This window comes from Apus apus, chromosome 4 (assembly GCF_020740795.1).
Source record: "Apus apus isolate bApuApu2 chromosome 4, bApuApu2.pri.cur, whole genome shotgun sequence".
Taxonomy (NCBI): domain Eukaryota; kingdom Metazoa; phylum Chordata; class Aves; order Apodiformes; family Apodidae; genus Apus; species Apus apus.
This window is the reverse complement of record NC_067285.1, coordinates 12,101,644-12,116,056: the sequence shown is the minus strand read 5'-3', so window position 1 is coordinate 12,116,056 and position 14,413 is coordinate 12,101,644. Positions and strand designations below refer to the sequence as shown.

Genomic DNA, 14,413 nt, shown 5'->3' with positions numbered 1-14,413 from the left:
CTGTTTAGCAGTTCATGGAGGGGAACTATGTGTAGACATGCTGTGATACGGAAAAGCCTTTGGCAAAATGGCCTTAGAAAGGTGGGATTACTGTGGCAGAGGACTTTGCTCTGATGATCTGTGGGGAACTGGAGAAATTGCAGCTGTAACTAGAATATAATGGGATTTAGTAACCTTGGGTAAACTCTGCCTTGCTGTGGCAATGAAAAGGTTTTACAAACAAGCATGTGGCTGTTGCCAATCAGTCACTCTTTGCCAGGTCAAACACATGCTTTTTGGATGGCTTCCATCTCCCCTGGCACCTGAAATTTAACAAGCAAACGCTTGCTGTGCCTTGTAATTAAAAGTGAAAAGTACATGTGTCCAGTGCCAAAAAGACAAGGGAAAGCAGGGAGACATGTTGTTCTGACCTGCTTAGCAATAAAACAAAGATGAGATGTTCTGCTTTGTTGGGTCTAGTACGATGACTTATTCCATTTCCGTGCCTGCAGATTGGATCTAGCCTGGGATTTGGCTTGTGAGCAGGTTAGGATGGCAGCCTTTGAGTGTCTGAGCTCTTTTCCCAGCTCTGATTTTGCCTAAGCTTAACAGCCATGGTGTGTTTTCATTTCCCACTTGCCAAGAAAGAATGCGGAGTCATTTTCCTTCAGAGGCTCTTGCTTTGTATGCAATTTAGCCTTGATTTGCTCCTGATCCTCAGGGCAGGCTGCAAGGTGCATCTGTGGTCCTGTCCAGCTGCTGGAGGTGGTAATTAAATGAAGTGCTCTCTCCGTTGGGTATGGGGTGTGCGAGCTTGGAATTCAGCAGTGTGCTCTTTTGGTATGGCAATTTATGGCAGGTGTGGCTGCAACTTCAAAAGCCTCTTTTAATTTTGTCAAATCTAAACAAGTAGTAGTAATTGTAATTGGGATATAATTGGATGTGAGACACAATAGAGGTCAGAAAGATTAACCAGAGTTATTCAGTGTAAATAAGGATGGCAGGATGATGTGCATCTCCTTAGAGAAGGCAAGGTGGTGCTGATCCTCATTTGACATGCTTTTACTAGTCTCTTCTCAGAGTTAATAATGTAAGATATCTCTCTTCCAGATTTTCAGACAGGAGGACAATAGATAACAATTATTTTGACACCAAACTGCTCTATGTCAGAGGCTCCCCAAAGTCATTCTGGCATCTCTATCCTTTTTAATCTTTACAAGAAGCAAATCAAGGAATTACTGAGATGCTATAATCTTAAGTGAGTACTCTTCCCTGACTGAGCCAACTATATGTAGCACATGCTGGGACTGTATCTTCCAACTGCATGTTTAGTGTCTGAGTGTGATACTAGTATCTCATGCACATAGATTATTCAGCCTTATAGGCCAGGCTTATGCTCTCTTGAACTATTGTTTCCAAGTTCTGTTGAGACAAGGCACATACTGGGTTGGTTGTAGGTTAACCACTTTGTTTTATTTCTGACAGTACTAGGATTCTGAAGAGGGGCTTTTTGAGTCAATAGTGAACCTGAGTTGGTTGATGCAGGTGGAACCTGCTGTTTGGACAGCAAATTTATGCTTGCATCTTTTCTGACTGACAAAACAGTCTTGATATCTACACAGAATTTTGTTGTGGTACAACTTAGAAATCTTATGATGAAGCTTGGTCTCAACTTTGAAGATGGGCTATCTAAATCATAGAATGGTTTGGGTTGAAAGGAACCTTAAAGATCATATAGATCCAAACCCACCTGCATTGGCAGGGACACCTCCCACTGGATCAGATTGCTCAGAGCCCCATCCAATCTGCCCTTCCAGAGAGGAGCCATCCACAACTTCACTGAGCAACCTGTTCCAGTGTCTCACCACCCTCACACTAAAGGATTTCTTCCTAATGTCTTCCCTCTTCCAGTTTTAATCCATTACTTCTCTCCCTACAAACCCTTAAATATATATAATAAGGGGATAGCAGAATCCTTACATACTGCATTTCAGAAGAGGATTTGATATTCATAAAAATGAACAGGCACTCCTGTGATGTCCTCTTGTGTTTCAGTATCACCAGAAGACCCGGCTGTTTTAGGTTAAATAAAGTAAAACATCTTTGTTTTATAGTTTATTACTTTCTACCTTGTAACAGTCCTCTTCTTTCACATTCCCTCTACAAAAGAAAATATTCTACAAAGACATGGGACCTGCATGTAACTTGGACAGCATGATGTGCTCTGATCATGCTTTCTTAATGCTAGAAAGCTGGAGAACCCACATATGGGGTCCCCCCTGATGTTAGTGTCTGTGCTGTCTTCTCAAGCCAATTTACTGGAGTAGAGAGATGCGGTCTCCCGTCTATGGAGAAGGTCCTTCACAGGAGTTGAATGCTTACAGAAGCATCTGTTGACGTCTGGAAAGTTCAGTGACAAGCAATGGGATTCTGCAGAGTTGAGGTTGGTTTGTAATTACAGAGAAGTTCTGATGAGAAGGAAGTTCTCAAGAGAGGTTAGCATGAAGTGCCTTAAAGGTCTTGAGAGAGCTATTTGGTTCTTTGGTCACGGTACATATAACACAGACCCAATGCAAAAGTCTCAGGAAACTCTATTTCATTGCTCAGTTTCTATGGGTGCCTGACTCATTTTTCATTATCCAATAATAAATACAGTAGTGAAAGTCACCTTTAACACTTAAAGATTGCTTGAATTTTATGGGATTGTATTGAAGTGAGTGCCAAGGTATAAAAGCCTTATGGTTGAGGTACTTTTATAACACATGCTTCATAAACCCTATAAAGTGAGTGCAGTGCACTTCATACTTTAAGATTACAGCATTATGGTTCTGAGAGATGGTGATCTAGTAGTATATTAATTAATAAATCTGTTATTAATGTTAAATTTTGGGTAATAAGAAGTGAAGTTACAAGAAGTTGAAATGGGGTAGGTCCAGACGATTTATCTGTCATGAAAGCTCAGTGCACCTTTACTGCTTGACTGATGCCCAGAGGTTATCCTTAACACTATGGAAGTTTTTGAACCCTATGAAGCAAGAAGGAGCCCCAAATCTGGGCTACTCTTTAACACAATGGATTGCAATGAGTGTTTTCCTTCAGGGTTGCAAATTTAATAATTATGTGGAAGTTCCTGGCCTCTCATGGCTGTTTTGTTTGGCTTTCCAGAGAGTAGATGTCCCTCTCTACTCACAGCTTCTGGTCACTAAGTAATAGGGTAAATTGCTTTACTTTTATGTAAATAAATAGGATTTCTCTCTAGAATCGATTTTTTTGTCACTGCCATCTCCTGTTTTTTTTTGTCTGACTAGCATGCTGGTATTGGTGACTGGAAAGAAGAGGTTGGCTTCCTCTAATTCTGACTATTGCAGGAGTCAGTAATATCTACATATATGTCTATTAAGAGACCTGGGGCTGTTTAGTCTTAAGATGAGAAGACTAAGAGGGTACCTTATTAGTGTCTATAAATATCTGCAGGATGGATGTCAAGAATGGGCCAGTCTCTTTTTAGTGGTGCTCTGTGATAGAACAAGGGGAAACAGCACCAAGTTACAACACAGGAAGTTCTACCTCAAGATGAGGAAAAATTTCTTTACTGTGAGGGTGATGGAGCACTGGAACAGGCTGCACACAGAGGTTATGTCTCCTCTGGAGACCTTCAAGACCCATCCGGATGTGTTCCTGTGTGATTTGTCCTAGATGTTCCAGCTACAGCAGGGGGGTTGTACTTGATTTTCAGAGGTCCCTTCCAACCCCTATGATTCTATGATAGAGGGCAGTGAGCAGGTATTAGCCATTTCTGAACATCTTCTCTAAAAGTTTGTGTAAAGTTAAGATGTACTTTCTAAACTACTGCAAATCATGGAAAGATATTTTTAACTTGATGCTGATTCATATGCATGTTACTTGTACTGGTAAGTAGACAGTTACTTGTGATACCAGTACACTTTTGTCTCAAAGGGGCTTGGGCTGATTTAATTAAACTGATTTTTTTTAATTGAACTGGCACATGGTGAGGAGAGAAGAACAAGGGGTGAGATTTTCTTTGCAATGAATTGCATGTGTCCTCCATCGGATTCGCATAGAAGGGCTTCAGATACACTGTGTAGCTGTATTCTAACTTCTTATATACCTCCAAGGGCATCCTCTAGCCTGCAGAGAAGCCAACTGCAAAAATGATATAGGAGAGAGGAGGAATGGGAGGGGAATGAATAACCAAATATTTTCCAGTGAGAAATTTCAGATTGTCAAACATTTAATCTAAAATGCTCCAGTAGTAAAAAATTCCTAGTTTTCCAAACTATTGATATTGAAGAAACTTGTAATGAACTGATGTTTTGAAGGAAGAAATTTTTTTTTTGTGTCTTTAAGCCTTTAAATGTCATTTGATTTTGGTTTTTCAGTTTCAAAAAGAGGAAAGAACATCATAAATCCAAATAAAGCAAAAATCCTCTGTTTGTACTGACATTTTCTGCATAAATTGTTGAAACTTTTTGCCTTTTACAACTCAAAGCTAGCATGGAACTTTTGGAAGTAGGCTTAGCTCCAGAGGTCTTGTGGAACCATACAATCCTTTAAAGATTTTAAATCAAAATGGAAAAGGTGGGGGGGGGGAAAGAGGGAGCAGAGAGGGAGGCTTTTGTCTTTTTTTAAATCAGATTTGTGTTTTCCAGTTGTTGGTGTATATGTAGCCTGGCTTTAAGAAGGACCTAAAATTTTTTTGGGAAGAACCTGAAGTGCTTCTGAGTTGAGTGTCTAGTGGAAAGAGGCCAAAAAAAGCCTTTTCACATGTAAACTGAGCATATTTGATATGGAAATCACTATGAAGCTCTAAACATGAAACCTTAAGTTGCTGTTTTTGCAGCAGTGTTTGTGGCAGAACTACATTTTCAATTGCAGAAGAGAACAATGCAGTGCTACAGAGCAAATTGCAGATACTTAGCTAAGAGCTGGGTTTCTTTTGTAGCTATGGAACTTGGGTGGCTTGTAGGTGGATTCTTTTTAAACCACTTTGTTTATTTCTTTTCAGAATAGCACTTTATATAGGCGTATGAGAATGTGACTGGGACCTCTGAAAAGGATCGCTTGTGAAAAGCACATTAAAATGAAAGGGAAAATCAGAAGGCAGTACACAATGGTTTAATGCTATCTACTTATTTCTGGGAACAAAAGACATTTATTTTGAACCTGTCTTCTTTATTAATTTACTGGGATGCTACCTGCTTATGTAGCTCGGTGGTACTACTGCTACATATATTGTACCTATAAAACTTCTCTGTGTTGATTTAAACCAGTGCAGTCTGGTGATTTACAGTAAAAATTTATGTTGGTTGAGAAAAACAAAATAATTCAATGGAAACTAATATTAATAAAAATGTGTCTTATGTGGCAGGTTGTTTCATTTTTTTTGTTCAGAGGTAGTTTAGTAAAAGATTCAGAATCTCTCTTGTGTTGGGGTAACAGAACCAGGAAGCAAGAGTGGTGATAAAGCTTTTGGATCTGATGCTATGGATACAGGTAGTATGGTGGGGGTGGGGTTTGTTCTTGTGCTTTGGATGCAGCAGGAGAAGAACAGCAGTGATGTGCCAAGTAGGGCTACTAACACAAGGGTGGAGCCAGAAGGTGCTGAGAGAACTGACTGCTGAGCTACAGGGCTTTGGCATGGCTGCAATAGGCAGACTCAGGTAGATATGCGCTCAGGCTACGTGTAGCTCCAAGCCAGCAGAGCCTGGGCAGTTTGTAGTGTTGTGCCCATGAGAAACGTACTAGCTCATTACTAGTGTGACTCAGTATTCCAGATTTCAGTTGCCTTTGTACACGACTGGCTTGGAGCAAGGGAAGAGGAGTGTGTCTCCACCCTGACTCACTCACCTGCATGTAGCCTGTGTGAAATCAATACTGAGGAAAGTGTTTGCACTTACCCAGTGACACACCTGGAATTTTAATCAGGGTAGCAGGAACTCAAATTCTTAGTTACAAATCCTGCCTTAGCTTTTATTGTATTAGCCCCAACAGAGAGCATGCCTCTTTTGGTGGATTTGTGCTGTGAGATGCTGTCACATTCCTTCTTCCCCACCTCTGAATTTGTTCAGTTTCTTTAAGAGGCCTACATGCTATCCAACAAATACAAGCGACTCTTAGTTACTTCCATGGTTTGTGTGCCAAATACATCGTGGTGGGTACAGGTATGACACCTCCCCTCCTTGTTTTATCTGCCTGCAGCCTGTGCAGCTTATTTCCTGGGATAAATCCCTTTGAAATATTCAGGGCTGAATGTGTTTCCTGGTCATGTGTTGAACATCTCATTCCACACATTGTAGTTTAAGTTGTCCTTGCAAGATGGCCTCTCTGAATCATCTCCCTTCTATGTGCTTCCCCCATTGATGTCCAGTGTTCTGCTGGAGTTCATTAAGAACAGCTCTACATGAATCATCACTGCCCCCAAAGCTACTGCTTTAAAGGAGATACACCATATGCCAGACAGGTTTATTCCTCCGCATTCCTAAAGAGCTACCTGAAGTTCAGTCCAATTGTCAGCCTGATTTGATTTGTCTGGTGCTTGCCATCCATTGTCCACTGAATTTTGGAGGTCAGGCTATAGCCTCTAGAAGAAAAGCTATGTAGTATAATCCACCTCATCTCAAGGGTGTTTTCAAGGACTTACAGTTAGCAGTAATCAATCCTGCCTCCCCCTCCCCTCTTCACTTAAAGTAGAGAAGGCAGCAATGGAAAATAATGTTTTATATATATGTGTGTGTATATATATTCTAGAATATAGCAAGGTGAAATGCAATTTCCTTTTTAATAAAGGCTGCCATTTAATTTAATATTTTAGAAAATGATTAGATCTTAAAAACCTATAAATTACATTTGACAACTCTCTGGTGCTCCTTTGGTTTTCCTTATGGCAATTATAAACGGCAACACAGGGTGCTGGCAGAAATGCTTATTCTGACTGGAGTTTGTTTATTGGTTCCTAATGAAAAGCAATTAATCTAAATCATTACTGTGGTGGATGCTTCTCCCTGGCCCCATAATGAGAAGTGGTGGTTTTAGGCCTTTGACAAATGTCCTGCTCTTTCCCCTTCCAACACTTGACCCCTTCCCCCATAGTGTCAAGCAGAAAAAAGACAATACCAACAATAAAGTCCAGAGTCTCCCACTGTTCTTTTCCTGCTTGCCACATAACAAAACTGTGGACCAGTCCTAACTGCATGATGGGTGGCGGCCTTTATTTTTTCACTCTGACTGAACCTCCTGTTTCTTCCATTCTGCTTTGTGTGGGCTCAGCCTTGCCTGGGAGGATGAATGGCAGCAGAGATGTTGGGTGTGTTCTTTTCTGTTAGAAGAAATGGGGGTTGATACCAGAATTGGTTGAAGGGGGCTGGACAACTAATATAATGTCACTTACAGCAAGATATGACTGTTGTTAGACTCTTCCAGCTTTCTCTGTAGCTGTTAATTTTCCTGGCTTGATCGTTTTATTATTTGATCCTGCAGCTACTCTTATGCTTCTAGAAGAACAAATTGCTGGCTTTGTGAACCATTTGGTGGAAAGATCACCTTTCCCATCTCATCTGACCTGTTTCTTGAGTTATCTGCTGAAGTGTTGCAGATCACATGTGAAAGGGCAGAGTGGATGTTTTATGTGCCTACCACATCAGGTCTATGCAACTTTTAGCTGTCTTGTGCTCCTTATCTGAGGGCAGAACTTTAACAGTGACCTTTTAATATCCAGCATTATTAACTTTGTAACCTTCTGCACCATCAGGTGGAAAATCTTTTTATTCTTGAATTCCTTCCTTTTGAATGTAAGATCTCTCTGGAATATCTTGTTATATTGGCAATCTTACATCCTTCTTCCATTCTGCAGATGGAAGTGATTTTTGCTAAAGTATGTTGCAGTTCTCTGTCTGGCACAGACAATATGCTTTAAATGAACAGGGGTACACTTGAGGGAAAAAAATGTCTTTGAATCTAAGTCACCAGTGACATAAAAAATGTATCTTGAATTAGTTGGGAAACCTTTATTGCTTAGAGCAAAATTAAATACATATTTTGATCTGATTAGAAAGGAGAAATGTACCAAAGCTTTCTTCCAGGTGGAGACCATTGGAACCTATTTTCAAGACTAATTCCCAGGGAGTCAGTTGCCTGTGGGCACCTTTCCTGTTTCCCATGCTGTACACCAGAACACAATCCAAGTGCACTTTTTTCAGGACTTATGGTGTGGCTTTCCATGGGAGCAGGTGGAAATTGCATTATGAGGCTAGTAAGTCGTATATGTGAGGGTTACTGAAGAAGCTCTGAGCTCAAGCAGGATTCATATGGGTGGCTTCACCCTGGGGACACATTCAGCTCTAGCTTGAAAGGCCTTTTCATTTCTTAATGGAAAGGATCAGAAACCATTTACATTATATTCACTTTTCCTTGGTGACTTCATGGAGTTAATGAAGTGCTTAAGATCAAACAAGCACTGACATTTTTTTGTTTGATCAACATCTAACATGCCAAGGGCCTTACCATTTCTTGTAACTGATTTTTGCAATCAAAATTAATGTGTTTTCCTATCCTAGTCTTGAAGTTGGAGCTCTCTGAAGGTGTCTAAGTAAAGTTAACGTGGACATGTGAGTGTAACAAAACTGCAGTGGATCTCAGCTAGCTGATCATTTGGTAACTAGCTAAAAAAAGGAACTTTCTGGATCTACTTTTGTGCTGAAAGGCAGTTTCTGGATTTGTTTAAGCTACTGTATCAGGAATCTGCTGTGTTTAGCACATGTCTAATTTATTTCCTGCTGTTTGCCATTATTTTATGGTACTGGCATTTGCTTTAATGTGATGTCATTTTCTCCAGATGTTAATAAGATGGTGTTAATGCTTCCACAACATTTTTCTTGATAACATTTATGTAGAGCATGCCATCTGATAATCAACCCATTTTGAAATATTGGTAATAATTTTCCAATTAAAATTAGAGGCTCAGAAGTGTTTTCCTCCCTGTACAAATTGAGGTCATACATTTTCCTGTGCTTGGGGAAAATTATGTGTTCACTGAGTGAATGAATATCTCTTGCTGTATAAATTGGAAGCATGATATATGAGATTGTGTGTCAATGTTTGTGCACATGACTGTGGACTCTTCAGCAGCTGATCCAGGTAGGCATTTTGTGACTCCAGGGACACAATGCTCTAATTCGTACCTCTGCAAGCTGCCAAATAGTGAGGCTTAAATCTCAGGAATGCCCTGTTGTGTACTTTTGGAGAGAGTATTCCACATAGGGCATGAAAGGTGGTAGACTGGAAAAGAACCAGGAAAGTCTGATGTGGCTGTCTGAAGTTGTTAGACCCAACCAAAACCAGCTTTGATATCAACATGGCACTTTTCATTTTTGCTAGCCTTTCTGAATTTATCTGGATAAAGAGAAAGTTGAAAAAAAAACCCCAACAACAACACTGAATGAATTGCCAAATGAAATGGAAATGAAACACTATAAGACCCCTATTTTTTGTTGAGCAATATTCGGAATGCATCTAACAGGAATCAGCACTGTATGACCTCATTTCTAAATCACTTCTCCATTAACACTATTTTTTCCCTCCATTTTTCTATTTAGATCATGCTTCTTAGTGATCCAGAAATTGAGAGCAGCATACTCATCAGCTCTGATGAAGGGGCTACCTATCAGAAGTACCGTCTGACCTTCTACATCCAGAGCTTGCTTTTCCACCCCAAGCAGGAGGAATGGATCTTGGCCTACAGTCTGGATCAAAAGGTAAACCCTTGACTTCATATTGTAATGATTCTTGAGTCAAGTGTTGAAGGGAACAGCATTTAGAACTTTGCACTTCCAGAGATGGTTAAGAAATTTTTGTATGCTTTGCTGCTCTCACCTTGCAAGATTTAATGTGCTCAAAACCCACCCAGTGACTCTAAAGTAAGCTTGCTAAAGCAAGGCGATACACTGATCGTGATGGGTGTGGAACTTTTAGTAGTGATCACAGTATGAAGGATAAAAATAATCTGAGATTTGACATGACGTATGGAGCTGTTCTAAAAATCTATTGATTTGTAAGGCCTTGGTAATTGCTGACCTGTGTGTGAGGATCAAGCACTCAGGCTGAGTTGGTCTGTAACACCTGGTAGTTGCACTGATGGGATACTCTTTAGCTTGCAAACTGAACTCAGTTATCTAGAAATCAGCGAGCAGCCACAGGTAATAAACTTATTTGTGTGCCACTTTTAAAGTCACTTTGCAGTGCCTTCTGTTAGTGAGATGACTCTCGAGTCGGTTCTTTTGTCCTTAGCAAACCTGCTTGTACATGGCACTCATTGGTCTTGAAAGATGCGGAGCAATTCAGGTGCAATGTGAGTTGTAAAGTGTTGTGGCTATAGAGTGTGTGCTTCAGTTTGGGACCAGCAGTCCCAAAAGCTGAGACATAGACTGGATGATCAAGTTCTAAGTTTCAGAAAGCTTAAAACTTGCCAGGCTTTTATCTTTCTTCCATTTCTGTCATCCATAGACTTTGGAAAGTAAAAGCATGCTGAAGAGCCACTTAAAGTTTTTTGCATTAATCTGGCAAGTGTGTGTGTATGTTGTGGGTGATACTTTTCAATTCCTACAGTTATTTTGGAAGTTTTTGAAACTAGTCAGTCTCATATCCCAGTTTTAAGGATGTATTTGACAAAATTTCAATTTAAATGCTGGTGCAAGTCTTTACCCAAGTAGTTACTGAGAATATAATCAAATAATCTACCACTGCTCTACTTCCAAGTGTAACCTTTCCACCCACTTGTTAACAGAATGTTATGGCAGGCACAAGGTGGTTTGCTGCTATACTACTGATGATGCTTGAGTGACATTTGCAAGCACAAAGCTATTGTAAATACTCTTCTTCCATAGTCTGAAGTCCTTAAGGTGTGAAGGAGTTTCTCAAATGTCATATAATTTTGTTCACTCAGATGTTCACTAGAAGAGGGATTCTGAAGTAGCCTAGGAAGACCAATCTATTTGATATCATAGAATGGTTTAATACCACTTTTAAACTGGAGGTGTATATTTTAAATGGTACTGGTGTTTGTACAAAGTACAACATCCCTGAAAGAAACAGACATCTGATGTGGCACTCACAGATGTGAGAAGCCAGGTATGACATGCTGAGTGTGCGTTTGCAAAGAGATCCAGCTGTCATGAGCACAGAGCATCTGCTCTTGGGTCAAAACACTGTACTTACGTTTCCAGTGCTTTGTATTTTTATGATGTTAGCCACAGGAGGGAGAAATCAAAATACAAAGTATGCACATGTGCTTGACTGTGAGGTTGTAATTACACTTCCCTGGTCCTGTACAGCAACAGTAGCTCAGATGCATTTTTGCTTCTGCTCCTTCTGAGTGCTCACCTCAGCTGTTCTCTTCTGCTCAGAAGAGAGCCAAGGCAAATTAATTGTTAGTTAGAAACTCTCTGAGGCTGCTTGCATTTTATCCCAGGAACTGGACATATTTGTCCACAGAGTAAGAGCAGAGATGAGGTGCTCTGCAGCTTGTTGGTGAAACAGAGCAATGTGAAGTTCAGGCTTTGCCTTTACGTTTACCTTTGTGTTCAAGGCCACTCATGATACTTTTATTCAGTGTTCAGAGAGATGGCCTCAAGTGCTGGTTGAAAGTTAATCTTTGAGGGGAACCATGGAGACAGCACTTGTCCCAGTTCACAGAATCACAGAACTGTCAGAGTTGGAAGGGACTTCTAGAGATCACCTAGTCCAGCTGCCCTGCAAAAGTGGGATCCCTTAGAGCACATCACACAGGACTGCATCCAGTCAGGTTTTCAATGTCTCCAGAGAAGGGGACTCCACAACCTCCCTGGGCAGCCTGTTCCAGTGCTTTGTCACCCTCACCATAAAGAAGTTTTTCCTCATACTTAAATGGCACTTCCAGTGTTCTGCTTTGTTGCCCCTTGCCCTGTTACTGGGAACTACTGAAAAGAGTCTGGCTCCATCCTGCTTGCACCCACTCTTTAGATATTTATAGGCATTAATAAGGTCTCCCCTCAGCCTTCTCCAGGCTAAAGAGTCCCAGCTCTCTTAGCCTTTCCCTATGAGAGAGGTGCTCCAATTCCCCAAACATCTTTGTTGCCCTGTGCTGGAATCTCTCTAGTAGTTCGCTGGCAGCACAGCTCTCTGGAGTGTCAGCCACTCCTCCCAGTTTGCTATGATCAGTGAACTTGCTGAGGACACACACTGTCCCCTTGTCCAGGTCATTAATGAATATGTTGAACAAGACCAGACCAAGTATTGACCTCTGGGGGACACTGCTGGCTACAGACCTCCAACTTGTCCCTGTTCCCTTGATCACAACCCTCTGAGTTCTGTCACACAGCCAGCTCTCAAGTTGAAGCATTTGCTTAACATAACCTAGATATAGATTGTTCTCAGCCACATCTTGGCTTAGTACGAGATGTAGAAGAATTTTTACTCTGACTCAGGATTCCACAGCTTCACTACAGTTACAGTTGATACTGAGATAATGGGCAGTGCTGTGAGACCACAAAGGCAGTGACAGTGATACGATGTGAAGTCGCCAGATTAAGTCTTCTGAGAGGTCAGTGTCATAAATTCATAACTGTCTGGAAACAGCAGTACTGCCACAGCTAAGTGTAACCAGAGGTCAGCCATGACCTTCTGTTAGATGAGGGCTAGGCCAATGACAAGAAAAAAATGTCTTTTAGGCTAAAAATCTTAAATCCTTAAGTAGCTTTGTCAAGTCTTTTGCATCTTCTTAAGTCTGTTGGGGTTGTTCTCCTCTCTTGATCTCTAGTAGCCAGATCTGGATCTCACACCTGCCCACGCTGCTATGCTGTGTCCTTTCTTCTAGCTGTAGTTGTGGGATCATGCCAGTGGCAATCATAATTTGATATCTCTGCTGCTGACCAGAAGAGAGACACCATGAGCTCCTAAAATAAGTGGCTGGAGAGGCTGCAATAGTGCTCTGCAGCTGTGACAAGGATATTCAAAGAGATGCCATGCTCTTGTCAAGGGCTTATTCTCCAACTGCAGCCTGGTTCTGCGGGTACTTCTTTGTCCTTTGGGTTTGTGCCCATTCAGATGTAAGGCAGCATGAAGTCACCTGGCACAAAATAGGTAGTGCTGTATCAAACAGTGCTTGCTTTCTCTCTTTGTGTAGCCAGGTTTTTGGGATGCAACTGCTCTGAAACACTTTTTATTTAAATGAATGAAACAACATTATAATAGGAAGTTTATTATTAGTCTGTAACTTGCAGGTAATATTAGTCCAGATAGTGTGTCAGGGAAGGTGCCAATGAAAGTCAGTCACTTGCTGTATATTCGGTGGTGCAGCCACTTCTACAGTAGGAGACCATCATTTTCTAAGCTTTAAAAGTGTACATAGTATTTATTTCTAATGACTACTTTGGAGACAGATTAAAAACTGCAAATAGCTCTGAAAACAAATCAAATACATACAGTTTGACTCCCAGCAGCAGTAGTTATTAAGGGAAGATCTAATCCATCCTCTCATAATGGTGAATGTGTAAACAAGTTTGCAAATTTAATATCATGTCTTAGATTAAAAAATAGCTTTCAGGTTAATATTTTTATTAATTTTCTTTCAGTTAAAAATAACAACATGATGTTATAATCAAACTGTGGTCAGCTTGGAAATGAATGAGAATGGTGAATCTGAAAATCTATGTTGCCTATTATACTGTTCCACAGAGTGAAATGAAATATCAACAACAAGTGCCCTAAAAAAATTATTTGGTCCTGCCTAGATCAAAAGATTCAAAAATCATTTTGTGTATAAAAATAGAAAACAATATTAAAGTTTTTGTGGGAAATAAAAATACTCAATATTTTGTTAGAAAGTTTTTTTCTCAGGTCTTCTGACCTACAGTTCCATGGCTGTGATTCAAGACTCTTTTTTTAAATCATTCTTTTATCCTTAGCAATCCTACTCCTTTCTAGCTAACTTCTATACATTTGACAGCAATATTAGGCTGTTTATCCACTTGATTAAAAAAAAAACAACAACTAACCAACCAGCTAAAAAAGCCCAACAGATTTTGAGTTCTGTCTTTTAAGAGAATTATTGTCTCTTCCAAGTTGGTGTTTTAGAAGGTGTCTTCATTATTCCAAACTTTGAAGGTGTATTTGCTACTCTAAGACAGTAATGAATAAGTGGAATAATGTAGAGCTCTGTGACATCCTTGTGGCACCACAGTCTTTATATGTCCCCTGTAGTTTGACAGTGGCCAAGTGGTATTTGTTTTCAGAATTTGGTATCCTAGTAAGTTTTTCACCCAGCTAATAGTAACTTTTGCTTGGTTAGGAGAATGCTGTGAGACCTCAGACTTAGTGTGTATATCCTTGATATCCATGGCTTGTCCTCCCTTTCCTGAGTGATGTCTTCCTGTGGTATATATTC

The 14,413-nt window shown here is 40.3% G+C and overlaps 1 protein-coding gene across 1 annotated transcript in view; it reads left to right on the top strand.

The window, feature by feature from the left end:
• The window catches only part of SORCS3 (sortilin related VPS10 domain containing receptor 3), a 279,339-nt gene that overhangs the window by 137,746 nt on the left and 127,180 nt on the right, over positions 1 to 14,413 (top strand). Inside the window, exon 4 of the mRNA XM_051619113.1 lies at positions 9,591 to 9,749. Within this exon, the coding sequence (XP_051475073.1) occupies positions 9,591 to 9,749 (159 nt within the window). The remainder of the gene's footprint in view (positions 1 to 9,590; positions 9,750 to 14,413) is intronic.